The sequence below is a fragment of the Chamaea fasciata genome, unplaced genomic scaffold (genome assembly GCF_029207755.1).
Source record: "Chamaea fasciata isolate MVZ Bird 193981 ecotype frontalis unplaced genomic scaffold, bChaFas1.0.hap1 SCAF_6, whole genome shotgun sequence".
NCBI classification, from domain to species: domain Eukaryota; kingdom Metazoa; phylum Chordata; class Aves; order Passeriformes; family Sylviidae; genus Chamaea; species Chamaea fasciata.
The window spans coordinates 17,494,720-17,520,721 of record NW_027094091.1 but is presented as its reverse complement, the minus strand read 5'-3'; the positions used below and the strand labels follow the sequence as shown (position 1 = coordinate 17,520,721).

General features: G+C 40.8%; 1 protein-coding gene across 3 annotated transcripts in view; it reads left to right on the top strand.

The window, feature by feature from the left end:
- Window positions 1–26,002, top strand: part of PPARGC1A (PPARG coactivator 1 alpha) — a 367,342-nt gene that overhangs the window by 314,653 nt on the left and 26,687 nt on the right. For all 3 annotated transcript variants that reach the window (XM_066185546.1, XM_066185548.1, XM_066185547.1), the window contains 5 exons: window positions 17,816–18,010; window positions 18,970–19,092; window positions 19,987–20,191; window positions 24,242–24,287; window positions 24,396–24,469. In XM_066185546.1, coding sequence (XP_066041643.1) covers window positions 17,963–18,010; window positions 18,970–19,092; window positions 19,987–20,191; window positions 24,242–24,287; window positions 24,396–24,469 — 496 coding nt within the window. In that variant the 5' untranslated portion in view covers window positions 17,816–17,962. The remainder of the gene's footprint in view (window positions 1–17,815; window positions 18,011–18,969; window positions 19,093–19,986; window positions 20,192–24,241; window positions 24,288–24,395; window positions 24,470–26,002) is intronic.

Genomic DNA, 26,002 nt, shown 5'->3' with positions numbered 1-26,002 from the left:
CTAGTAATTTCTGATTCAGGCTCATAATGTGCTGTTACTTCTTTAGAATCCCCCTCAACAATGCTGGTGTATTCCAAATAAAAAGTAAATAAATAAATAATCAAAATCTTTGTGACAATCAGAGTTGTGTGGATTTGAAGGGTAGTCCACATTTGTCTTCATCGCTGTTGACTCTAGAGAGTCAACTCTTAAGAGTTGAGTGTGAATGACCTCAAAAAGGAAAAACAGATTTAAACTTCTGCATTTCACACAGACAGTACTGTAATATAATAACATGCCATTTTTCAATAGCAAAGGAGTGAAAATGGTCATAGACTTGGAATGGAAACCTAGAAAATATTTAAATGTTTGAATCCATCTGAATTGTTTCTGTGCAAAGAAAATGCAATTCCTGGTGACCAGTTTGTACACTCCAAAATTCCTGGAGATGACTTCCTGCTGCTTGAGTGCTTTGGATATGTGCAGATGTTCTTTCTGGTTTTTAAAGATACTCAAATAATGAAGGATCAGGGCTACTTCACCTGGTTTTCTCCTTCTCTGAAATCCAGTTATTGTTTTGCACTGGGGGTTATTGTACCTAGGGATATTAGACAAACCCACTGATTCAGACTTGGTAACTCTTGACTATCTTCCCATATTGCGTTCCATGATTTGGTTAGATCATATCTTATCTCTAACCTTCTTGCTTCAATAAACACACAATATCTAACTTGTCTTCTTCCACCTTATACACAAGGAAAATCATCAGCGCTTAATCTGTTGCTGGTGTTAATGGCACAATTCCTCATCCTAATTCCAATTCACTCGGCCTGATATCCCACAAATGCCTTTGAGAAAGGCATTTTATTCCTGATGCTGTGCCAAAGACACTTGCTTCCTTTGTCACTACTGTTTGACTTTCTGTGGACTTCTTAATGACCTTTTGCAGGCTGTGGTAGAGGACACAGTCTTATATACGAAAATCTGCAAACGAGTGCCACATCCCAGGCTGTCACTTTGGTGCCAAAGGGCCCTGGTGGCAGATCCCTGATCTTGAGCTACTACTGTAGCCAGAGAGTGTAGTCTTTCCGCTAGCAAAGAAAAGAATGGAAGGAGTATACAGTAAAAAACAAGGCAGTAACACAACAGCTTTTTTTTTCTTTCTTTTTCTGTTTGGCAGGTGGTCACACGTGGCAGACACCCCATGCTCTCTGCCCTCCCATAGGCTCTGCTCCTTGGGACCCTTGTTCAGTACAGCTGCCATCATGGCAGCCTGATGGGGATCAACAGAGATTGCTTTTGTGATTGTTTTTGATTCCAAGGGCCATCCAAAGTCTGAAGTAAAATATTTTCCTACTTAACTTTGTAGTAATTTGGTGATCTTCCAAGATGCAAGCTCTGCTGAACCCTCAGTTCACTTTCTCCTTCATGTCTTTCCTTGGGACAAACAAGTGTGTGTAATTATCTGTACAGGTAAAGACTTACCTTACAGGCTTTGGATGTTTTCTGGTTTTTATATTCCCAAATTAAGTTACTCAAAGAGAAGGCCCCACTCAAGCAATATGTTTTGTATGGAAACCTTGTTTTTCCTAGACACTGAGTTGCTGTTCTATTATAGCATCTTCCTCCCGTGTTTTGGAGGATTGGCAGGGCTTTCCATGTTAAAATGGATGGTCTCCATGATCACTTTTGAACTCAATCATGACTATATTCCTTTCCAGTGGTCCAAACTTGTCTCTTTTGCTGTAGCCTTGAAGTTCTCCCTACCATCCACTACATCATAGAGGTACCTTTGTCTTTCTACTAACAAGAGTTATATCTATATCACCAGCCTTGATCTGTGTGTCTGTTCACTACTCTCTTGTGTCAACTTTCTCTGGAAAATGCCATTCTGGAATGCTGTTATTTGTAGCATCATGCTACAATGTGTCCCTGAGAGCAGCTACACATCTGGCTGGTGTGCTCTGGTAATAAAGGGCTGACAATGAAGGCAAGGAGACGGGATCCTGTTTGGAAATGGGAGGGCTGTTTATTGTCAGTGCATGCATCGTGGGTACAGCCTCAAATGTGTTCCAGGGACGAGAGCCTAAAATGGGGCCAAGGATCCAGGATTATATACCAGATAAAAGGGGTGGTCCTCAGGGTCAGGGTACAATAGAGATGGGAAAAAATGGTGCAGAGGGGTAGCCAGGAAGCAGAGGGACTAATGGAATCACGGGGGTGTGGTACTGTGGCAAAAATAACCCAATGGGGTCCGAGGGAAGGAAGAACTTTCTGGGAGGTATGCATATATGATGAACGAGGCTGAACAGGATGACATAAACTTAACAAACCAATGAAACAACAAAACCCAAGAAACATTAACGTGGCTGCAAAGGCCCATGGGAGGGAGGTTTTCCTCACCATGACCTAAAAGGGTATTTTTCTCCACTTGCCTTGGTCCCTTCAGGGTTGAGGCATAGCTACCTTGGGGATAGGCCCCTAGGCCTCCACAAGTATTAAGTGAGCAGATATTACAGTGACATTTTCTGTACAAAATTGGCAAAATCACCAAGTTTCATGAATGCGCAAAATCAACTTCATAACTGTGGACTGTGACTCCAACACTCTTGACAACCATTTTTACAGTCTTCTGCTGACAACTAGAGAAGTTCAGCTGAAAGTACTTAGGGATGGGGAATGTGTGCACTGCTGGTGTTGCTGAAATGTCCCCTGCTTGGAAGGGGGTGGTGGTGTTGTTCCTGGGAGCCCTGCCCTCCCACCATGATTGTGGCCTACAGGCACTCTGGCCTGGAGAAGTTGGCTAATCTGTAAGCATCAAATCCCCTTCTATAAAGCAAGGATTATAATACTCCTTTCTTGATCTTGTCTCTTTGAACTGTGAGTACTTTCTGCAGATACTTTCCCTTGTGACTAGAGATCATTCAGTGCAATAGGGGTGTTTTCCTGGTAGTGCTAGAATGCTACTTAAAAATTCAAATTGCAGGAGATGGGTAGTACTGTTAATCATCATAATGAAGATGAAACATGATTTTTGCTGCATGGCAGCAGAAGGAAAGGCTGAGACATAGATATCTAAAGTCACTGAGTGCATACTTTTGAAGACAGGACTTGCTCAGCAGTCAGGTGACAACAGGCATGTTGTTTATTTGTCAGAGAGGCTGTGAACTTAACTCTGGACTCAAAAAGAAAACTTGCTTCCCAAATGAAGACATATGGAGGGTTTTAATGGCAGTTGCAAGACATGTGGCTAGGTATGCCACTATGTGTGACCTTATAAAGACACAGGGTGTGTATCTGGTGAGGGTATCTGTGAATTCCACCACTATTTAAGAGTAAAAAATTCTTCACCCTGAAAAGAAAGTCAAAGAAAAAATGTGTCTGAGGGGACAGGCTCTACCATCTCCAAGGCAGTCAGATGTTATGTCTGGCCAGTGAGGGAAGATCTGTTCAGCTGCATGGATGGCTTTTAGCTTGACCTTGCCCAACATTTCTGTCTAGAAGTTGCCCTCACTCAAGGTGAGATTTTTAAATTATATTAAAAAATACTCATACTAAAGAGTTGCAGGGAAGGAAGAAGTACTGGAAAACGTACTAAAATGTGTGTCTGATTCAGTTTCCATTTGCTCTTGTTATGGCAATCATCTGGATGCCAAGACTGGAGTAGTACTGGGGGCATCATGTGGAAGGCAGTGAGCAGGAATCAGTGTGCAGAGGCCCTTGCTGCTTGAGTCCTGTGATGTTCTGATCTGAGCTTGTACAGTGAGTACCCACAACGGTGTTATCTGCAGAAGTGCAAAGTCGAGGTAACAACAGCAGCAGGGGTGTTATACCGCATGACTGGTTTCTGTGGTGATGTCTTTCAGACTGGCTGTAGCACGAGTGAAATGTATGTAAGGACAGAGCACATTTGTGCTTTGCTTTGGAGTTAGGTTTTTTCAATCTCTTGTCATGGTTTTCAGGGAGGAGCAGATGTACAGGTATCCTGCTTAAAAGAGCTTAACTGCTGGTAGCCTAAAATACCCTCCAAAATATCAATTTATGTGTTTTAAAGATGAGGTGGCTTCATTAAAGATTGTAGGGTCTTGCAGTTTTACTCCAAGGAAAACGCTGCTAGCTCCAGAGTTCAGCTGGCAGGAATCTGTGTCAGACTGTGGAGCTTTAGTCATATGCACAAGTCTTCTTATGGTACTAAAAATCATTTAGTTTTTTTCTAAAGTCACAGACAAGAAGCTAAAATTGTCTCACTCAAATACATATTTTTGAATTTCAGAATTAAATGTAATAAAGGAGATTTTTATTTTTATTCTCTTTTGATGAGACATGCTATGAGAGAGTGAGGATACTGCGTTAGAGTATCTTTTGATTTGCTGTTTGCTATGTGTCAAACATTTATATTTCAAAGAAACGTTTGTACCTGTACTGAATGTTTGGCAAATCCAACAGCTCATTAGATGTTAACAATAGCAACACTGCTAAATACAAAGGATTCCTAGGCAAAGTTCCCCTCAGGCTATATCTCTGAGAGAAAAAGTGGCAAATAGAATCAGAAACTAATTAAATAGTCAGCTAAAGCGAGCATAACTTAAAAAAGCTCTAAAACTACCAAAAATGGAAACATATTACAGTTATCTGCATTCACAGTGCAGAACAAGTTTGGTAGTATTTAAGATAATTCTCTAGTGCCTGCTATTTTTAGTCCAAGGGTAATCTTCTGTAAGAGCCTTTCAGTGTTGCATCCCTTTAACCTGGCCTAACAAGCTAAGCCAGTAAGCTGTCTGATTTCCGTCTTACAGGAGGCAAAGAGATAGCTGAAACAAACCATTTGTGGTACAAACGCTCAGCCTAACTTGTCTTAAAAGCTTTCTTTGTATGGACTTTTTTCCAAATGTCTCAGTATTAAGCTTGCTTGTCAGAGACTAAATTGTGCGGCTTTGGTGTTTGGAAATGGTAGAAATGCAGGCATGGAAGGAAGATTTTATAGACTCAGCCTAATGGAAATAAACATTTTCACATTGCCAATGGTGACCCGATCAGGGCAGTTTAAGCTACTGCTATTGATGTGTCTGAGGAAAAAGCAATGTATTTAGTTTTTCTCAGGGAAGGAAGGGCAGACATAAAGGGCCTGATTTCCTTCTCACTTACACTTAATCTGTCCTTGTTTAACTTCATCGGCTTTGCCAGGTGATGCTTGGTTTGTGCTGCTCTAATCCAAGGGAAGCCAAGCTGGAGCTGGCGTTGTGCTCCCTGTGCCACCACAGCACTCGGATTTACGGCAGCTTTGCCATCAAAATGGGGCAAGATCAGATGCAGTTGTAAAACACTGTGGTGCTCGTTGCACTCTGGTGTTTTGGTGCTTCAGGTGGGTAAGACTTTGCAATATTGCTCACTTACAGGTCGCTAGGTCTTTTTCACTTGAAATACTCTCTGGTGGGGTGTCCTTTCCCTTACTACCTCATGTGTAGGATCAAGTGCAACCTTGTTTACATTCTTGTCTCCCTGCTTTCTCTTCCTTTCTCCCCATCTTTCCCCTCCTTAGCCCCTGGTGGTGTGGGTAATCTTCATGTAAGTTTTCCACAACAGGATTTTATTGCTTCCTAAACATGAGTAGTCCCACCCGCTCCTCTCAGCCAGCTGAGCAAAGCTTGGACACTCTCATCTTGGTCTCTTTGCAATCTAGAGCTCCCTTCCCCTCTTTCTTCCCCCTCAGTTTGGGTGCCAAAGGAGCAGGGAAAAATACCTCAGTACAAAGCGAGGCTATCTTAGCCAGGAAAATGTAGTCTGTATTGAACCCAGTGATCTGGAAAGGTCCTATCTCTGGTTTAGTATTCAAATGGTTTCAATTTTCTTACTGTTCTTGAGGTTAGGCATATCCTGTGGGGTTTTGGCTGTGCATCTAGCAGCTACACTGGCTCAAATTATAACTTGTGTTAACTTCAATGGGCATAACTTTTAAACTAAGGATGCACTTGACATGAAGAAATAATGTCAGTGTATTTCCAGCAGGGAATGCAAGCACAGTGTGTACCACATTGTAGGCAAGATGAGCCCAAGCCACTTTTAAACTCAGTGTCTTACTCATAGCAATGTAGTGCTCAGCTGCAAAACTAACTTGGTAAGGAGGAAGAATTAGCCCTTGCTGGTCTGTGGCTGGACTGCTGTTAGTCCTGGGGCAGGATGATACAAACACACTATGTAGGAGCTGCTATTCTCAGCCTAAGCATCAAGAAACACAAAGAGCAGAGGACTGGGTCCCTAGTCAATGTAAATCTCCATAGCCCAGTTAAAACCTGTGGAGGGGCCTCAATTTACTGCAGCTGAACATCTGGGTCTAAGTTCTTTTTCTTTTTGTTACCAGCAGGATTAAATAGAAGTACCCCAAATTATTTATTGTAGGTGCTGTGGCAGCGTCTCAAAGCCCAGTGGTAAAACAGGACACGGTTGTGAAAGGGGTTGTGTGTACACATAACAAAAAGACAGTCTCTGCCTAAAGGAACTTACAGCCTAATTAATAATATTTAGTGCATTGGTAAGTACATCTGGACTTGACTGCCTATTCTGTGTCAGCTTTTAAGAGGATATAAAAAGTATTTTGTTTGATAGTTTGATTTTTGACATTTCTGGTGAAAAAGGGTCTGGTTAACATGAGTGGCTCACTAAAAATAATGCAGTCTTTTACATCACACTGATGGAGGGCTCATGATCAGGAACATGCAGACTTTTAAAAGACTAGCAGAGAATGAGCAATAAATTCAGTCTTGACTAAGGAGTAAATAGAGGAGAGGCAACGGCAGTGAGAATAGTAGTGTGCATCACAGTATGCATGCACTACATAACTCTGCCAGACTGGTTGAGGGGAAATGGACGTGGTAATGTAAACTAGCAAATTAGTTTTACATTTTTTTTGTCAACCCCATTTTATTAATATTATCTGTGAAAACTAGTGGATTCCAGGAAACTTAGAAACAAGCCAACAGTGGGCATGCCCTAGAGGAGACTGCAACAGGTAGCTCTTCTGTGATTTTTTTTTAATGTTTTCTGTTTTAAAATCACCATCTCTACTTTGCAATTCTATTAGCATGCACAAAATTGTATTAAAAGAGCAATAAAATCTTAGCACTGAATGAAAAATCAAGGTGATATGTAACTGAGGATATTATCAGACATGTACATAGCTACGTGTTTAACCAGTGGAAAATTCAGATGCATCTCCTCATCCTGAAGAGTATTTTTGGTGGTTGTAGGGGTTTACCAGGTTGCACTGTTCAATCACTGCCTTTTGAGGTGAGGACTTATTTGCTTGCTGGGAGAGGCTTTAATTTTCTTTTCATGGGACTCTGAAGGCGCTCTGAAAAGCCTGGCAAAATTCACCTGTGATCTCTGCTGTTAAACCCTATACCTGCTAGGACATTCCTTACTACGGGATCTCCACATTCTCATTTGGTGCTTCATTATAAGGGAGCCTTTATTACTTTCAGCCTAGGACACTCAGAGTACAAGTACCTGAGGTTTATTTTATCTATCTAAACCACTTCTCTAAATGGTATGTGTGTTACTCAACACACCTGCTAGTACATACAAACCAGGAGGACATTGAAGGACGTTGCTGTGCCACCTAAAAATAATGTACAGCTACACAGGTAAAATATACAGAGGAAATGCATCTTTAGGCTTGTAAACAAGTTTTTGTGTTGTATCTGAGTAAACTCTTTTAACCAGCTCAAACCAGATAGCTGCCATCCAGTTAAATTACAATAAAGAGTGATGGGAAGTCCAGATGTATTAATGATGTACTGATCCACTCATGCTTCGGCTGTAAGGAAAACCAGTGCTTTTCTTCCTGTGAGACATGACTTGCGTTTGTAATACCTGTTCAATGGGCATGTGTTAGGCTTGATGAAGCTGAACACGCTGAGAAATTAAAACATCATAAAAAGCATTTAATGAAGTTGATACTTTACAAATGCTAATTTCCTGGTCAAATTAAATTCCAATTTTCTAACAGTAAAAGCACCATATAGAAGTGTCTTATTTTGTAGCTTAAAAAGGAATTTTTGAGTGTCTGTTTCATTTATACAAAAACAGTCTCCCCATAAATTAATGAAATTTAAAAATCTCTGTAAACTCTTCTCTGCTATATTGTGTATAATTTTACCTTTAAATTTGTATTTCTTTAGAGTTGTAAATCTCAAGATAGAAGTAGGGATGATTATAGACATCCTGACATATCCAGTATAATTAAAACTAAAGGAAATGCAACACTGAAACAGAAAATGAACAAAAGTGACAAGATAATGCTTCTTTTTGGCAAAGGAAGAGTCCATACTGCCACTGAAGTGCAGTTTTTAGAGAGATTTGTCATGATAAAGAGGACAAACAAGTTTTTACATCAATTACACATGTGAAATCATCACTGCAAAATATATATAGCTTTTTTTTTTCTCCAGGATATGCTATGCAGCCTTACAAAGGTATATGAATGTTGCAAAATCTTATGTCAGTGCATGGAGAGATTAGTGTGGGCATGGACCATAAATCAAGTAAATAAATAAATCTGAGCAAGCAGTGCTTGACTCTTTGGACTGAAATACTGCTGACACTGTCATTGAAAGCTCCGCAACAGGAGAGTCCCAAATGTCTTCCCTACCTTATGCTGTACCCTGCCTTCCCCTTTGCCTTTCTTTCTACAGTACCCACTCCATATTAAGAGCTTGTCCAGATGGGGGCCTCAGGATCTTTAACCCTCTAACCTCCTGTATATTATTTAGGTGCATAATAATTATTAAAAATCCCTGTCTGAGTTGTTGCTCAGGACCTTATCACGCGCATGACTGACTGTCTATGTGTAGGAAAGGGAAGATCAGTAAAAGGAGCCATTTGCTGCTTCAAGTGGCAAAGCTTCTGGGTGGTGAGCTCAGAGGCAGCCTGCCTAACCTCTCGCACCCTGGGCGCTTCCCCAGCTCACTCACTCCTCTCCTTACCTGTGCTTCTCCAGCAGCTCTGGCAGACAGGAAACTTCACCTTGACCCCAGCTTCTCTGGCTTCACTCTTGCACAGTGAAGAAAAACTCGCAGCCTTTCTTTTTATTGTGGCTCTTCATCAGGTGCTTTCTTTCTTTTGCACTTCTGCACTTTCCCTGCTCTTGGTTTTACCCACGAGAAACACAGAGGGAGTTTTGTGCTTTATTGTGGAGCTCAGCCCAAACCTAGCCCATTGTGGGCTGGACACGACATGCCAGATCTTCTCCTACTGCAGTTCCCCACCCATGAAGACCAGGAGACCTTTGCTAGCACTGGACAAGGCAGCACAATAGTAAGTCCACGGTGTGCCTCAGTATTACAGACGTGGTTTCTTTACATTGTCAAGTCCTGTAGAAGTTAAAAAGCCCCCCTGGTGAGTTAACCTAGTAAGAAACATGGGTAGAGCATTTATTTAGTAATCAGCAAATTAGTCTATGTAGTCAGCAAATGTTGAGGCCCAGACTGATGATGATTCGTTTTCCAGTGTTTTCTCAATATTGTGCTCAGATCAAGTATAAATTGAATAGAGTGACCTTTTGGTACTGAGTCAAATTGACTGCATTTGCAAAGACTCTGTGGTTTCACTTACTATAAATTTTTGATATTTGGTCTGCCACTGGTGAAATGAATCCAGCACGATATCTTATCATTGGTCCCCTTCATACAGTCGATAGCACAGTAGCCTGCTTGCAGACTGTTTTTTTGTTTTATCTTTTCTCCAGAATCAAAGATTACTGTGATAGAGGGGGAGGATGAAGTTTACACAAATCAAATTGCAATGCCTTGCAAAATGTGGATGAATTTTGGTCAAAAGATGTAAAGCGTGGGTTGCTAGCTAGGTCCTCAAGTTTGTGAGATGAGTAAGTCAATTAGTAGCTCTTCAGTTTATTATACAGAATTTCCAGGCTGTAATGGAAACTTTTGAACTTCAACAACTTGTTAAAAGTAATAAGAAAAGTGACTTTGTGGTAGAAGAATATTCAGTAGGCTTTTTTAAACCAACATGTTTAGCTTAGAGCAGAAAGGTTAGATCTTTCACTTGAAAAAGTAGTCCACCTCACAGGAGCTATGGCAGCATTACTTCCAGTGATCCAAGGGCATAATCTTAAAGAAAAGCCTATTTGCAGGTGGTCTGTGCTGTGGTTTTGAGTTGTGATGCTTTAATACAAAGTACTAGACAGAAGTTTTTCTGTGTCAGGAGAGCATCTTGCAGAGAGAAAGCAATCTGAGTTCAGTTACCAAGATTACACATAAGAACTTTCTGAGAAATAAGCAACATGTTGATAATGATGATGATGAAAAAAATTGTTATGTTATGTTATGTTATGTTATGTTATGTTATGTTATGTTATTTCTGATGTTATACCCTGAAGAAGGGAGGGGGGAAATGCGTGCTGCCAGTGCTCCCATCTCCTTCAGCCTGCGGACATTTAGCAGGTGCTTCCAGTGGTGCCATAATGTTCCTGGGAGCGATGCTGGGGGTTTGTGCCCCTCTGGGACCTAGCTCTGGAAATTAGGCATTGCATAGAATCACAATATTTACTTAACATCAGTTTTGGGGAAGAACATTTTGGGATGGAAGAGCACATTTCTTCAGGTCTATATCTGGAGAAATCCAACTGCAGTGAAGCTTTTATGTAAATATAGGCTAGTGGTTGGTTCTACAATTGAGATATATCCACATTGCATATGGAGAGCAGTGGGCTGCTGAGATCAGAAGGCAGGCTGTCGATTCAAGTGGTCTTTGCCTGCAGGTGCATGTGAGGAGTATGAATATAGCTGTCTCCTTCAAGAAAAGAAAATATCTTGTTTCCTTTCCATACCCTAAAGGCATTTGCACAGGGGTGGTGAAAATTAATCCCCATATTTCTGTTTCATATAAAGAAATCTGGCTGTAATTTTCTCCTAGTGGGACTCCATTTTGTTTTTAAAGATAATTGATAGCTCTGGACTTAAGCATTTCAATTATGGGAGTGTCTCTTGGGAACCAGACTAACAGACCTTGGAAAGATGTTCTAATGCAAATGCATCTTGTGAATTTTTACTGTAAGACAATGCAGGATGCCTAAGGATTTTCAAAGCAGTTGAACAGTAAAATAAAAGCTGAGAAACTTCTTCAAGTATGTAAGGGCATGGGACTGATCGTGAGCAAGTAAGGTGGAACAAGTGGTTGGCCACTTGGACCACTAATTCATCTTTGGCCCTGGGTACAGCCAGCTCTGAGTTGAGAAGAAGGAGGTGCTTGCCTTGGAGGGTGCATGGAAAAGGCAGTAAAATCAACATGACAGCTCTGTCTGTGCCATGCCATGGCAGGTTGGCTTCTTCTGTACTGGAAGAGGGAAAACTTGGGCTGTAGTTCTTCCCTCTCATTGTCCTTGACTTAAGTTCTCATTTTTTTCTGTCAGGAGTGGGAATACCAACCAGCCTGCATCCTAATCCCTGTACACCTCCTACCCTCCCAGCATGTCTGTCCAGCCTGTGGCTCCTTATCCTCTTGTGGAAAAGCTTGGTTTGTGGGGCCAGGGCTGAGACACCATCTGCCCCTACTCCTGCATGTTTGTTGGCAGGAGGTGCTCAGGGCCTGAGTGGTGTTAATGAGCTTTTCAGTGCCTCTGCATCCTTATGTCCAAAAAGGGGTGAATCTGTACCCCTCGTTTCTTAAGGAAAAGACAATCTTAAGGACATTCTTACTCCAAAATTTGTCACTAAAAATTAAGTCCTGTTGGAAATCCCTGATGTGCTCACAAATTAATTTTATTTGTTTGAAAGTAGTGCCATAATGTATTAGTATTTTTAGATCACTGAGGTATTTTCAGCTGGAGGAAAATCTTTTATTTTCTTTGTTAATTGTGCTATGAATAGATCTTAGGCTGATGAGGGAGAAATGAGTCGATACGTTGAAATGGTGATCCCTTGTGATTTCTGGTGTACACCTGGCTGCTCTGAATTGCTTACGAAGCTAGGCTGCTGGAGTGGTGACAGCTTCTACCAGCTGTGGGTCTGTCCCAAGGTTTCCTGGGCTTTTTTCAAAGATGTGGTGAGCTGCCACTGCTGCCAGCTCCTTGGGGCAGTGGATTAATAATGCAGTTTAGACCCTGATCTTTCAGTATGAATCACAATGGTCCCATGCACTATTCAATGTCTGAAATTCAAGAAACTTCAAAGCATCATCATTCATTAGCTGATTTCACTCCTTGAGATACAGTCTGCAGAAGTTATGCAGGTACTAATCACAATTGAAAGGGAGAGGAGAAGTCACCCAAAGGGAAGATGTTGGAGATACTATTAATATTTTTAAAAGATTTTCTAAAAGATGGGCTTGACCCTATTCTGGAATGGATCAGCATACCTGTGCTGATGACGAGCTACAGGATAATCCTGAATCAGGACATCTGCACACTGACTTCAGGGTTTTCAAGAAGGGATCACAGAAACACAGATGGATAGATTGGAAGGGACCACAGTGGGTCAGCTGGATCAACCTCCCTGCTCAAGCAGGGCCATCCTAGAGCATGTGGCACAGGACTGCATCCAGACAGTTCTTGAGTATCTCCAGTGACAGAAACTACACAGCCTCTCTGGGCAACCTGTTCCAGTACTCTTGTCATTCCCAGAGTAAAGAAGTTCTTCCTCATGTTCAGGTAGAACTTTGCATCAGATTCTGCCCATTGCCTCTTGTCCTGTTGCTTGGCCCCGCTGAGCAGAGCCTGGCTCCATCCTCCTGGCACCCTCCCTTCAGATACTGACAGACATTGATGAACTCTCCTCTCAGCTGTGTCTTCTTGAGGCTGAACAGCCCCAACTCCCTCAGCCTGTCCTCATAACAGAGATGTTCCAGTCCCTTTGACACCTTTGTCATCCTCCTCTGGACCGGTTCCAGGAGCTCCATGTCTCTCTTGTCTCTCCATGTTTTAGTACTGTGGAGCCCAGAACTGGACACAGCACTCCAGATAAGCTTCCATAGGGCTGAATAGAGGGGCAGGATCACCTCCCTTGACCTGTTGTCAATGTTCGCCCTAATACACCCCAGGGTACCATTGGCCCTCTTGGCCACAAGGGCACTGCTGGCTCATGGACACTTGGGGTCCACCAGGTCCTTCTTTGCAGAGTTGGGCTTTCCAGCAGTTTGGCCCCAAGCCTGTGCTGGTTCCTGGGGTTATTCTTTCCCAGGTGCAGGATCCTCCATCCGCCTTTGTTGAATTTCAAATGGTCCCTTTCTTCCCATCTCTCCATCCTGTCCAGGTCCTTCAGAAGGTCTGCACATCCTCAGGGATATCAGCCCAAAGCTTCTCCCGGCGTTGTGTCATCCATGAACTTGCTGAAGAGGCATCTGGACCTTCATCCAAGTCATTGATGAAAAAGTTAAACAGTACTGGACCCAGTATTGAACCTTGGGGGACACCACTCATGACAGGCCTCCAACTAGACCCCGTGCCACTGATTATGACCCTCTGGAATCTGTTGTTCAGCTAGTTCTCAATCCACCTCGTTGTCCACTCATCCGACCCACACTTTCTGAGTTTGCCTATGAGGATGTTGTGAGACACAGTGTCAAAAGCCTTGCTGAAGTCAAGGCAGACAATATTCACTGCTCTCCCCTCATCCGTCCAGGTAGTTGTTTCATCATAGAAGGCAATCAGGTTGGTCAAGCATGATTTATCTTTAGTGGAACCATGCCTGACTACCTCTGATCACCTTTGTGTCATCCATGTGGATATAGATGGCCTCCAGAATGAGGTGCTCCATTTCAGGGATCAAGGCGAGGCTGACTGACCAGTCATTCCATGAGTGGGCCAATACTGGGTCCAGTATTGAACCTTGTGGGACACCACTCGTGACTCCTTGCCATTTTTGAAGACTGGGGTGACATTTGCTTTCTTGCAGTCCTCAGATATCTCTCCTGATCTCCATGACCTTTTAAAGATGACCATGAAGCAGCCTCACTATGGTGTCTGCCAGCTGTCTCCAGCATTCATAGATGCATTCTGTCAGGGCCCATGGACTTGTGGATTTCAGGTTTTCCTAGGTTTTCTCTAACCCAGTCTGATGGTAATGACAGAGATTTTAAAATATTGCATGGTTTTTTTAAAGGAAGAAAATTTAAGGAAAAATTACAGCATTGTTCCCTATATGCACCCTAAAGGGCTGCCTGTGAATGGCAACATGGACTGGCCTCTGTTACAGCTCAATCTTTGGCCTCTGTGGCTCAGAAGTAACAGGTATTACAGACACAAAATGCTAACCACAGGGTAAACCCTGCTCCATCAATAGTCAGAATAAGCAAAAGAGAAGCAATCATCAGGGGTAGAGTATTTAAATACCTTTGTGTGGATAAATTATCAACTCATTTCACTGGCCAAAGAGAGAATATCTCTGGAGACATTTTACTGAAGGCAGAAATGCAATTAGATTGTTGCACAACTATTACAGTGTTTTCAGACAGAGAATTATTTTTAGTGCTGTAGAAATATTAAAGTATTAGAGCAAAGCATGTAAAAGCAGAGAAGAGCACAGTTAGAAACTTTCAATGGTCTCTGGACTCTAGATTACTCATGCTTGAGGATTGGTTGATGTTCTGGCAGTTTACCTCAGTTGCATTCACCCATAAAGAGTGACACAATTGCCAAATTTTATTTCCTTTCACAGCTAATGGCATTCCGGATATGCTGTAAATTTCTGTTGTCAGAAACACAGAAACAAGTGTACTGATTCATTGACATACTTGCGTTTTGTGCCACCTTCATCTGGGTTAAAATTTACAGGGATCAAAACATCTCTGGCCCCTATGTCTTTATGCTGACATTACAGTGTGATTTGGAAATGATGCATAATTGCTTCTGCATTAAAAAGGCAAGTTAGCAACCATGATGAATTCTTTTAATAAAAGATTAATAATTGCATATATTTGCCATGCAGCTTTACATTTGAGATTATCCTTTGGTCCTTTTTCTTACACATTGTAGTTCATTTAGGTAGTCTAGATACCTAGGATCTGCTCCTGAAAAGAGAAGCAAATCCTTCTTGTAAGATCCTGCCTGAAGTAAGGGACATGGTGGAGTCAGTTCCACAGAGCACACGGCACATCCTCTGGTCTCGGCAGAGGTGGTAGGTGCTCCGCTCCTCCTGTTCCACGGATCCTGTGTGATGAGCAGGTTGGATGCCAGTCTGAAATGTGAACTTCGGCAGTGACAGTGCTGAAACTGTGAAAGAGCCTGCATTTGGCCGTGGCGTTGCTTCTCCGCAGTGCTGTCAACACCAAGACTCAGGCTGCAATAGCAGAGGAGAAAGCTGCTGCTTCAGTGATTATTGCTCAGACGTTGATGTACCCAACCGTCTCTCCCTCTGCATCTCTCCTCAGCATCATTTCTGCTGTATCCAATAATTGTGGTTTTTTATAAACAGTAATTTAGGACAATTAGGAGCAATAGCATAGTTAAACCTTTAAAAGGTTATCTAGCAATGTCATTTTCTTGACTAATGTGTTCCTGCTGCCATGTCGTTTGTGAATAGACATGTGTTAGCCAGCTAGTGTGCTTCATCTGTGGTGACTTTGATTTATTTGCTCTGTAAATTGGGACTGAAGCAATAATGGAAAGTGACATTAATTGTTTAACAGAGTCCTCTTTGTCACATCCTCTGCTTTCTCTGGGGTGTTTGAATGTTGAAACTTGTACAAAACTAATTGAAATTGCTGTGATGAGGACCGGTGTCCGCTCAACTTTCTGTTCTTGAATGTCAGTGCACTTGAATGTCTGTTTAAAGCGTGAGAGTTGAGCAGCTAACAGCAAATATCAGGTTTTTTTCTGGCATGGTATTATTAAAGAAGGCATTCCCTGTTAGAAATAGCAACACTTCCAGCTTTGTTGTCAGCTTCGTAAGCTGCAAGGCTCAGCAGTGTGCCCCACCAGCTGGACTTGCTGAAAAAGTTCGTGGTGTAGGGTTGGGGCTCAGGCAGCCAAACGAGCTCATGGACACCCTAGGCTTGAGGGCTGGCTCTCACACCATTCATCCCACCACCTGTGAGGGACTTGAAATGCCATTGAGAAAAAGCGCTGGTACACACTTTCTTGCCCAATAATGCCTATTCTTACTATTCTAGAAGTGACACCATAATTTTCCTCTTTTCCTCTCAGAAAGTGGCTGTGAAAAGCTGGATTCAGAGCGTGCTTTTATTCGGCTCCCTTCTGCCGTTTCCATCCTCCATACACAGAATTATCACAGCTGTCTGCATATGTCTGCTTAGTATGGTGGAAATCACCTGATACCAAAATTCGGATACTTTTTCTCAGTGGCCAAGTGCCTTTTGGTCTTTTAAATAAATGCTTCTCCTTAGCATTAGCTTGCCTGAGTATTTATTTGTTTCTTGGAAATGATGCAGTAAGCACCAGAACAGTTTGTGCTCTGCCTTGGCTTTCTAGCTCAAAGAGAGCTTTTATGTTAGAAGCCGTGAGGTGTGATTTGGCAGAGAAGCCTAGCAGGAGCAATTATCTGCGTAGTTTATGATCATCTCTGTTCAGAGTTTGCTAGATAAAAGTATTACTGAAAAAAGTCATGCTAAGGGGATACCCAGATTCACTTGATTATTTTTTTTCAGAAGTGTAACTTGGCAAAGTTTTGCTGTTGCCTTTTTTAACTTCTTTTTTTTTTTTCCTCTTGTTTGTTTGTCTTGCTGGTATTATTTGTCTTGCCAGTTCACTTTTATACTTTGAGATTTTAACTTAGCTGAATTTTTTTCACAGTGGGAACGTAGAACATGATGAGCTACTCTGAAGCTGGTGGAAAAACTCCCAATTCGATATCACTTGTATCAGTGAAAGGCTTTTCATTTACTTCAATAGCACTAGGATCAGCCTAGGAGTCCTAGATAATTGATCTGTCAAGATGAATTTCCAATCTTTCTGAAAAATAAATATAATGATTTTTGCGCAGTTCTCTTTCTCAGTTCTAACTCTCAGCACTCAAAAAATCTGTATCTTAATATATAGTAGGGACTATATTTCATTAAAAATCAGGAGGCACTTAAATTTACTCAATTTGATAAAAAGAACTCTTGTTGCTGAAATGAGATATAAATTAACATTACAGCCACATCTGATTAGAAATTAATCTACTTTTTATAATTGCTGTCGGAATTTGATAAATGCATACAATACTGCATTGAGCACTCAAATGACATAACTTGAAAGGACAACTTCAAAGGCAACCTGCCTAATAAGTTTCTTTAAAAGAAGCCCAAACAACCTGTCATTTACCATATGAGTGCTGCTGGCTATTCTTGCACCAGAATATTCAGGAATGAGAAGCTGTTTGTTTGGCTTTGGAGCAAGTATTTGCCAGAAGTGTGGAAGGGAAACCCTTTCTGCCTTACACTGGACCATATATGTGAATAAGGTTTTCCATAGTTTATTGGTGATTCCTTTTGGTGTCCTGATTAGCTGTCTGATTCTTGTAATTTTGTCAGGTCAATTAGCTGGTGTTCAGTGTTGAAGAGCAAAAGAGAGACAGCCTGGGCTGACACCATCATTAGGTGTCAGCATTTTAAGCTCATCCTGTAATACAATCCCTAGGTGATTACTTACCATTGTTAACACCTGATTAAAAAAAAAAGAATTGTGGAAGAAAAGTGAACTAGCAATACACCACGAGTGCAAAGAGATTTCTTTTGAACAGAGATGGATCATTTTATTGTACCTAATTACATCGTTATTGCTTCAAGGGTCGGTTTAACTGTGGGTTGTCTGCTTGTTCACATACAGGGGCATCATTTTGTTCCTTTTCTCACCTGGTTCCTCCTTTTGTTTTGTCCTCTCCCACAGAAGATAGATGAAGAGAGCGAGGCAAACTTGCTAGCTGTTCTCACTGAAACACTGGACAGCATCCCTGTGGATGAGGATGGATTACCTTCATTTGATGCACTGACAGATGGAGATGTGACCAACGAAAATGCCGCTAGCCCCTCCCCAATGCCCGACGGCACCCCTCCAACTCAGGAGGCAGAAGAGCCGTCTCTAGTAAGAACCCTTCCTACTGTTTATCAGGAATTGGATGTGCCTCTGGCTACCCGCTGCATGGGTATGATGTAGTCACAGTAAGGTCTGGACTTTTCATTTAGACTGGAGAGGAAAGTCAAGTATAGAATTGAAAATTAAGCAGGGAAAAACCCTCCACCAAATAGCCATAGGATGATTAATATGGCAGTCTGTTAAAAACTTGTTGAAAAGGTTGGTTTTGAAACTGTCATGCTAATTGGGCTGACACTTTTGCTTATCATTCTGTTCAGATAAGTCAGGATAATGGTTCTTAACTCATATTTCATTTCTTGGGGCTCCTTTTGTTGTGTATGTTTAGACATCATTTTTGGTGATCTATGAAGAAAGGCCCAGTGAATCTGTTGGGGTGCAGGGCAGATTTGGTGTCTTTAACATTGATTTGACCAGGAAGCACCAGCTTAGTGCTAACCAGGGAAAAACTGAACCTCGGATGAGGATGTGGGTGAAACATTATATGCATTTTGCTCAGTAAATCTAGTTTGTGATGTGCTTCTGTTGCTGCTGAAAGTCTCTTATCACTGGCTTCAGTGGAAACAGAGCCAGATACCTGAATCTTGACACTGTTTCCATTAGTCTGTTAATGTCTCTGTGTAGATCAGAGGCCTCTTCATTTCAAACAGATCACCGAGAATTTCATTTTATCATGGATTCAGAAATCCAAGATCCCTGTCATTTCTGCTTGCCCCGCAGTATACTGCAGTAAAGGGAGCAGAAATGTGCTGCGAAGCCAGAAGAAAATGAAATCTGTTTACTTTGAGGAATATCAAGTTCTGCTTTTTGTTTTATTGTACTTTGCTTGTTGAAATGGATATAACTAACTTTAAGTAACTATTCTAAAATGTAGATAAATCATTTTAATTCATACGGATGTATAACTTTACTCTTTTCCTTCCACTTCCCTTTTCCTGATGTGTTTGTAGCTTAAGAAGCTCTTGCTGGCTCCAGCCAACACTCAGCTAAATTACAATGAATGCAGTGGTCTCAGCACACAAAACCATGCAAACACTAATCACAGGATCAGAACAAGCCCTGTGGTTGTTAAGGTACAAACTTAATCTTTATAATAAGGAAAAAAAAAGAAAGTGTAACAAGGTCTTTTGTGCTTTTAGCTATCAAACAAGCAGCAGATATGAATGTATTTTATTAATATGCTTGCTATCTTGTAACTAGTTTTAAAAAAATATGAGTTATACACTGGGTTCCAGAAAATCATCTGAGCTCTTTTATGCTCTGAATATTTCATTTATGCCTTTTCTCTTGGCAGAGTTCAGTTGTAGTCACACCGTCTGTTACTCTTACCTACTTTACTGATACACAGAGTAGGACGGGGTGTGATAAAATTTGCTGATGGTCTGATATTGTTTATGAGTGACTCCAGGATGTGGGACTGCCATTTTCCCAGCTGTCTGAGCTAAGACCGATGACAGTGGATTCTTGGCAAAAGATGTATATTAGACATTGATTGGATGGAATGGGGGGGGGGGCTTAGACATAATTCTGTTAGTATTAAACAGTGTTTGTCTTGCCATTCAGTGTAACTGAAAACAGGCCATTTAGGGGTACTTAAGAGAGTTGTGAATACTGGGCCCAAGCAATCAGCAGCAAATTAAGGTTTAAACCAGCTTATTTTTTGGTTCACAGTAAAGGCGCTGTAGGGTCTTGTTAGTTACATGTTGCTGAGTAGGAACATTGCAATGTAGGAGAAAGGAAATAAAAAGCTGCATAAATGTCATTTAGGAATTTTAAATGTAATTTTCTTTCCTTGTTCTGCAAACAGTTATTCACAGCTCATAGATCTAGTACACTTAGACTGAACACTTCATTGAAAATCTCATATCTTCAGAAAACCTATATCCATTTTGATAAGGTTCAGCTCACTAATTTTAGCTTTATTTTCTTTTATTATTTTCTTTTCTTTTATTTTACCCTGTTTTAAGACTGAGAATTCATGGAGCAATAAAGCAAAGAGCATTTGTCAACAGCAAAAGCCTCAAAGACGTCCCTGCTCTGAACTTCTCAAATATCTGACTACGAATGATGATCCTCCTCAGACCAAACCAGCAGAGAACAGGAACATCAGCAAAGAGAAATGCACCTCCAAAAGGAAGCCCCATCTGCAGTCTCAGACAAATCATCTGCAGGGTAGGTGTGGGACTGCAGAATGCAGCTTTGGTACCAGTGGTAACGCTGGGAAGCTGAAGTACCATGGTTGGGAATACCCTCAATACTTCTGTTCTGTGGATTAGTATTGGAAATCCAGCATCTCTTCTGTGTAAAGAGAATTTTAAAACAGTATAATGAAATTAGAATTAGTTAGCTGGATGTAGCTTTTAGACGTATTTAATCCTTTTATTTATTGCCCCAAGCCTCAGAAAAGAATCTCAGGAAAAGTTTAACAAATACCACATGGTAATATACCAAGCTGGCTGGAGATACTTATTCACAGAGAACTGTGCCACTAAGAAATCATTATTTCAAGCTAAACAAGCTCGGCAGGCCAGTTCATTAGTGAGCTTCTTTCTCTCTTGCTGGAGTAAAACTGAAGGCATTGTTAACCTGCCACATAGCCCTTAAGAGACAATAAATAGTGCTCTCACTGCTACAGAGAAAACAATAAATGTTTAAATTCCTGTTAAAGCTGGAATGCTGGTTTGTAATTTTATTTTGTAAATAGTTGAAAGTTTAGATGCCATCCTGATCTTTCTCTGTCCTTTTTGGATTCTTTATGGTCAAAACGAAACACTTGTGTTGACTTTTAGGATCCCCTGATGTGTAAAAAACTGGTCTTATATTACAAGAAGCTTCTGTGACAGAGATGCAAGAACTCAAAGCCTCTCTCACTTTCTCTCCCTCTCTTCCTTTGCCTGTTTTCCCAAGATAAAGGAAAGTTGTAAAAGCTTATGAACCCAAAGGGAGCTTTTTAAAGTTATTGCTACTTTAAAATACATCTATGTATTTATGTTGGCCTGGCATCTGGAAGGCTACGTGCCTATCTCAGATACATCAGTGCAAATCCTGGATGACTCCACTAAAGTCAATGGAAGTTACTTATCTGCAGCAGAGATCAGGATGTGACCCTAAATGTGTTGTTTGGTATTTTCAAAGCAACAGTTGTAAACTGCGTGCTCTTTCTTCTTTTCCTCTCCCTCCTTGTATTTCAGCCTCCATCAAATCTGTTTTCTCATTCTGCACTAGGAAGTATAAGTAAACTTAAGAAAAATAATCTTTCCCTCTGTCACTTAATATTACTCTTGGAGCTGTACGTTCTGACATCCTAAGTGTGGGTTTTCTCCGTTATGGTCTCAAATTATCTGAACAATATTTCTCATAGGAAGGAAATCCAACTTCCCCTAAAGCTTCCTTATGCCCACTTCCACTCCTGTTTGGCTTTGGCAGTCTGCTTGCACAGGAGAATCCAGACTGAACTCTACATATGAAACCTGGGTCTGTTACTGCAATGGTACTGCAGAGCAGAGCTGCCAGAAGTTACTGGGGGCCTTATTAACACTATTGGATGTTAAAGTGGTAGGTGATAAGGTGTATTGTATAACATGCTATGTGCACATGTATGTTATACTCATACATAGATATATGTATATGCACACAAACACACATACAGATTATAAAGCCTTTCTATTCAGATCTGGGCTGCTTTTTTTTTTCCCCAGCTGAGCAATTGTGTAGATCGAGTTCAAAGAGTCAGAGCACACTGCGTTGTGGAACCAGCACTGAGGAGAGGTTATGAAAGTCCAAAGGGACTTATAGCTAACAGCTGTGCTTAGTAGATGACTGTGATTTTAGTGGTCTTGCAGGTGAATTTGCAGGCAGAGGAAAATTACCTTCTTCTTTAATTTTCCTGTGCTTTAATTTATGGGCTTCTGAAATGTTGTTTTTCAGCAAATTTGCCTCATACACCAATATATAACTTCAATATCAATGGATTTGCATATAATACAAATACAAGAAAATAATGCTTTCAGCTTGGACAGTCAATTCATGCAGAATCAACCTTGCAAATTTAACTGATATTTGCAGACCTGCAGTCATTGGTTCATACATTTAATCAAAAGTACACAAGAAAATTTGCTCCTTCTGTTTTAAAAACCTATCACAGTCTGAGAATTTCTTTCAAAGGTAGGGAAGACTCACAAAGGATAAGTCGAATGTTATTTTCCTTTAGGGTTACTGTTGCAAACATATTGCAAACCCATGGGAATGTCCACAAACGCATTCATGCCAAAGATCATCTGTGGTTTTGCAATGAAATTTGCCCATGAGGAAACGTAGTTCTTTTGAACCTGAATGTTTTCAATTTACAGGGACAAGCAACTTGATGTGAACTCTTTTTAATAAGAAAAAACCCACACCACAGTAGACCTTGAAAGTCTTATAAACAGGCACCATGGAAAATGACAGTGTCTTGGCTAAATATTTACACTATCAATAGCTGTATGTGAGTATGAATCGTTTGCAGAAAGAGTGTTTGGTCAAGCTCTTGCCTAACAATAAGAAAACTGATGGATGTTTTGGTATGCGAACTTTTCAGTGGGAGAGCTCAGTGATATCTGCCTAAAATTAATACACGAGAGTGTGAGATAATGCCTTGGTTCTGTGCCCATCTCTGGCGGATTTGCACTGTGCCTCGGTGCTTCAGAATTTAATATGTGTATATTCTGATTTGGGACTATTGTGTAGGACTAATAAGAACTAGAAAGAGACTTTTAGAGACATAAATAGCTCTTACACATTCAGCTTCCGTAGCCTGAATTGGTTAAGAGTGTGCAGATTTTAATTTAAAAAAAAAAAAAAAAAAAAGGAAGCCTTTGTATAAAACTTTATTCCAGGGCTTTACTGCAAGATCTGCCAGTTTTACCTCTAGCTAGCCACAGGCAAACATTAGTATTCCTAGATGTATATAAATTACACACAAAGATGTGTCAGGTTGCATTCAGTTTTACTGCACCTGGTGTAATGGACAAATCAGTGGCTATGTTGGACCAGACAAATAACTCATTGAAGTGCATCTCCTCACTCCAGCAGTGACTTCTGAGGAAGGTGAACCTGAGGTGAACACCTGAGCTTCCATTTCTGACTTTCATATGGGGAGGAGAAGAAACAATATGCAGCTCTTGATAATTGAGTTAATTTTTAAAAAAATTTTATATTACTTCAGGAATGCTCTAGAGCATATAAAAGTAATCAATTTGCATATAAAATCCCTTAATGTTGATGGGAGCTCCAAGCCTGTAATGAATATGAAATATGCAGTAGTGACACTCTGGACAAAAGATCTGCAGTGCAGGAGTGTTCAAGGGGAACATTTTGTCTTAAGTAATTAATCTGCAGAAGAGATCCCCTGCTGTTGTTCTTGCTACAATGCTCTCCGTGTTTAAAACATCAGTTTAACTTCTGAAAAGTAAAATTTGCAAGTACTATAATTTTTAATTTTAAAGGATTCTTTTTTGTATTGTAATACCCTGGTTCTTGGCTTGCTCTGAGAAAATACAATTTTGCATGAGTAAAAGCTGCAAAGACATACATTTTTGTAGCCAGAGCTTTGTTTTTCGCCTATATTCGGATTGTAGTGCTTCAACCCCCTTTTTAACCATCTGTGGCTTTGTCCGTGGTTTGTCATAGTTTGCGAGATAATTTGCAAAAATTTGGACTATAACCGGTTGGACTCTGGCCTCATAGAAACAGCCTATTCTCAGTGCTGTATATAAAATTGTATCTTGTAGAAGTAAAATTAACTGAATATTCATAACGTTCTGTTACTTTGTAGTTATTCTGCTGCTCCTGTTTCCAAATAAAACGTGAACTGGAGTCTAAATTAACAGTGAGAGAAATAACATTTTCACAGTGTATCCTGTAGAGTTCTTCATTGATTTTTAACGTGTACCACTCTTCTTCTGAAAGGTTCTTGTCATTTGGGCTGTGTACTGTATTTCAGAAGTACAGTAATTGATGTAAATAATTGTTGAAATTTAGGTGCCCTTTTGGTACTAGTAAATAAGGAATCAGGATGAGTCTCTTTATTTATCTAGCTGAGATACACTGAAATGGTAATTGAACTATCAGAGTTTGGCCCTAACTGACTACCATAGGATTCCAATGCCAAAATATAAAGAAATGTTTGCAGTATACTTTACAGAGTGTTTAAATATTGCATAATTGTTTTCTTTTTTCCTTTAGCCAAACCAACAAGTTTATCACTTCCATTGACACCCGAGTCACCAAAGTAAGTACTAAAAAGTGCAAACATTTATAAAAGGGAGGGGGGTTCAGTAGATTTTGGCTACAGCAACTCCATTTCAGCTTGTTTTTATAAATGTGCCCTGTCTTCCAGTGATCCCAAGGGTTCCCCATTTGAGAACAAGACTATTGAACAAACCTTAAGTGTGGAACTCTCTGGAACTGCAGGTGAGAAATGCAAAATGATGGCTCTTCCTTTAAGCATGGCTTGTGTGTGTTTGTTTACTTTAATATACCACAGGTATGCTGAGATCTCACAGAAGTCTCCAGTGCAGTTTAGCATCACTTTTTATCCAGCTACCTGAGAAGAAACATGTTTGAAAATACAGCTCCAAACCTACACAGGAGAGCATAATTTCTGAGAAAATATGAATGAAACCATCTATCTGTTATATTTCTCCATTTCCCCATAGATTAGTGTACTGCTGAGCACCATCTTTCAAAGACAAACCCCACAGCACAGTGTAATAGATGTTACCGATGTAAAAGTTATGTCATTCAGTCTGGCTCCAGGCCAGTCTAAGACTGTACATGACTGCATGTTTCAGTGCTTTGTCAATTCTAGATTAATATGTCACAAATAACAGCTTTCTTTTCTACCACTGAACAACTGTTCCATAGCTTAGAGGTAATTTTTAAAAGTGGAATTCATTTTGTATTCCTGCTTTTTCTTTTTCTTCCATTAACACACTTCACACAACTTCCCTTTATCTTCCTCCTCCTTTCTGATCCCTGGATTTGTACCTTTTGAAGATTTTTAGGAGTTTTTATCATGCAGTGGTTTAGTTCACGCATCACCCATTTAATCATTCATTTAATTCGTCTGCTTTTCTTTCTGCTGAAGTCAATTCCTTCAGACTCAGATCTGTTTTATGGCTTTTCTCTGAACTCTGTTTTGCTTCTGTTTTCTTGAAGTGTCCAGAGCCGAGCACAAAAGAACACATTGAGCTCCACCTGAGCTCTTGCCAAGACCATTTTCCTTCTCAGTTGTGTAATATTGAAAAATAAGAGATGTACTTGGCATGCACTTCTCTTAAGATAGCAATAGATAGTAAAGTATGTGATCTCTAGCATTGAGGGGGAGGGGTATGTTGCAAAATATGTCTTCAGGTGCCACAGATTAGCTTGGTGCTCCTGAAATGGGTGGCAGCAGGCCCAAGCTGGGTTTGGGTAGGTACACTGCGCTTTCACCTTCCTACAACCATCATTTCACTTTGCTAGAAACTTTTTCATTAGTTCAGCATTAAAACATGAATACTTTTCCCTGCTGTCTCCTGGAAGCCTGCAGTCTTAATCATTCCTGTCATGGCAAAAGGAAGCATTCTTCCTATACACCTTCATTCTGCAAGACCAACATGAACATGGCAAAATTCACTGTATGCAGGAGGATAATCCTGTTCAGTGCCAATGAGTGAAGTGAAGCATGGAGAAGCCTCTTCCACCACTACTGGACAGCATGTCTGCACAAGGGTGCCCATTTGTAAGCACATGGATAAGTCAGTGCTTAGTGCTGCCAACAGTGAGGGGCAGATGAGGTGACTACAGCAGAGTGGTACAAGCAGACGTTGAAATCACTGAAGGAAGCAGTGTTTTCTCCCTGCCAAAAAGTCAGCAGCCTGCTTTTCCCATCAGCTGACTAGACAGAAATTGGGAGTCAGTCTGACCCCTGGATAGTCCTCTAGTATTGCGTCCATAGTTGCA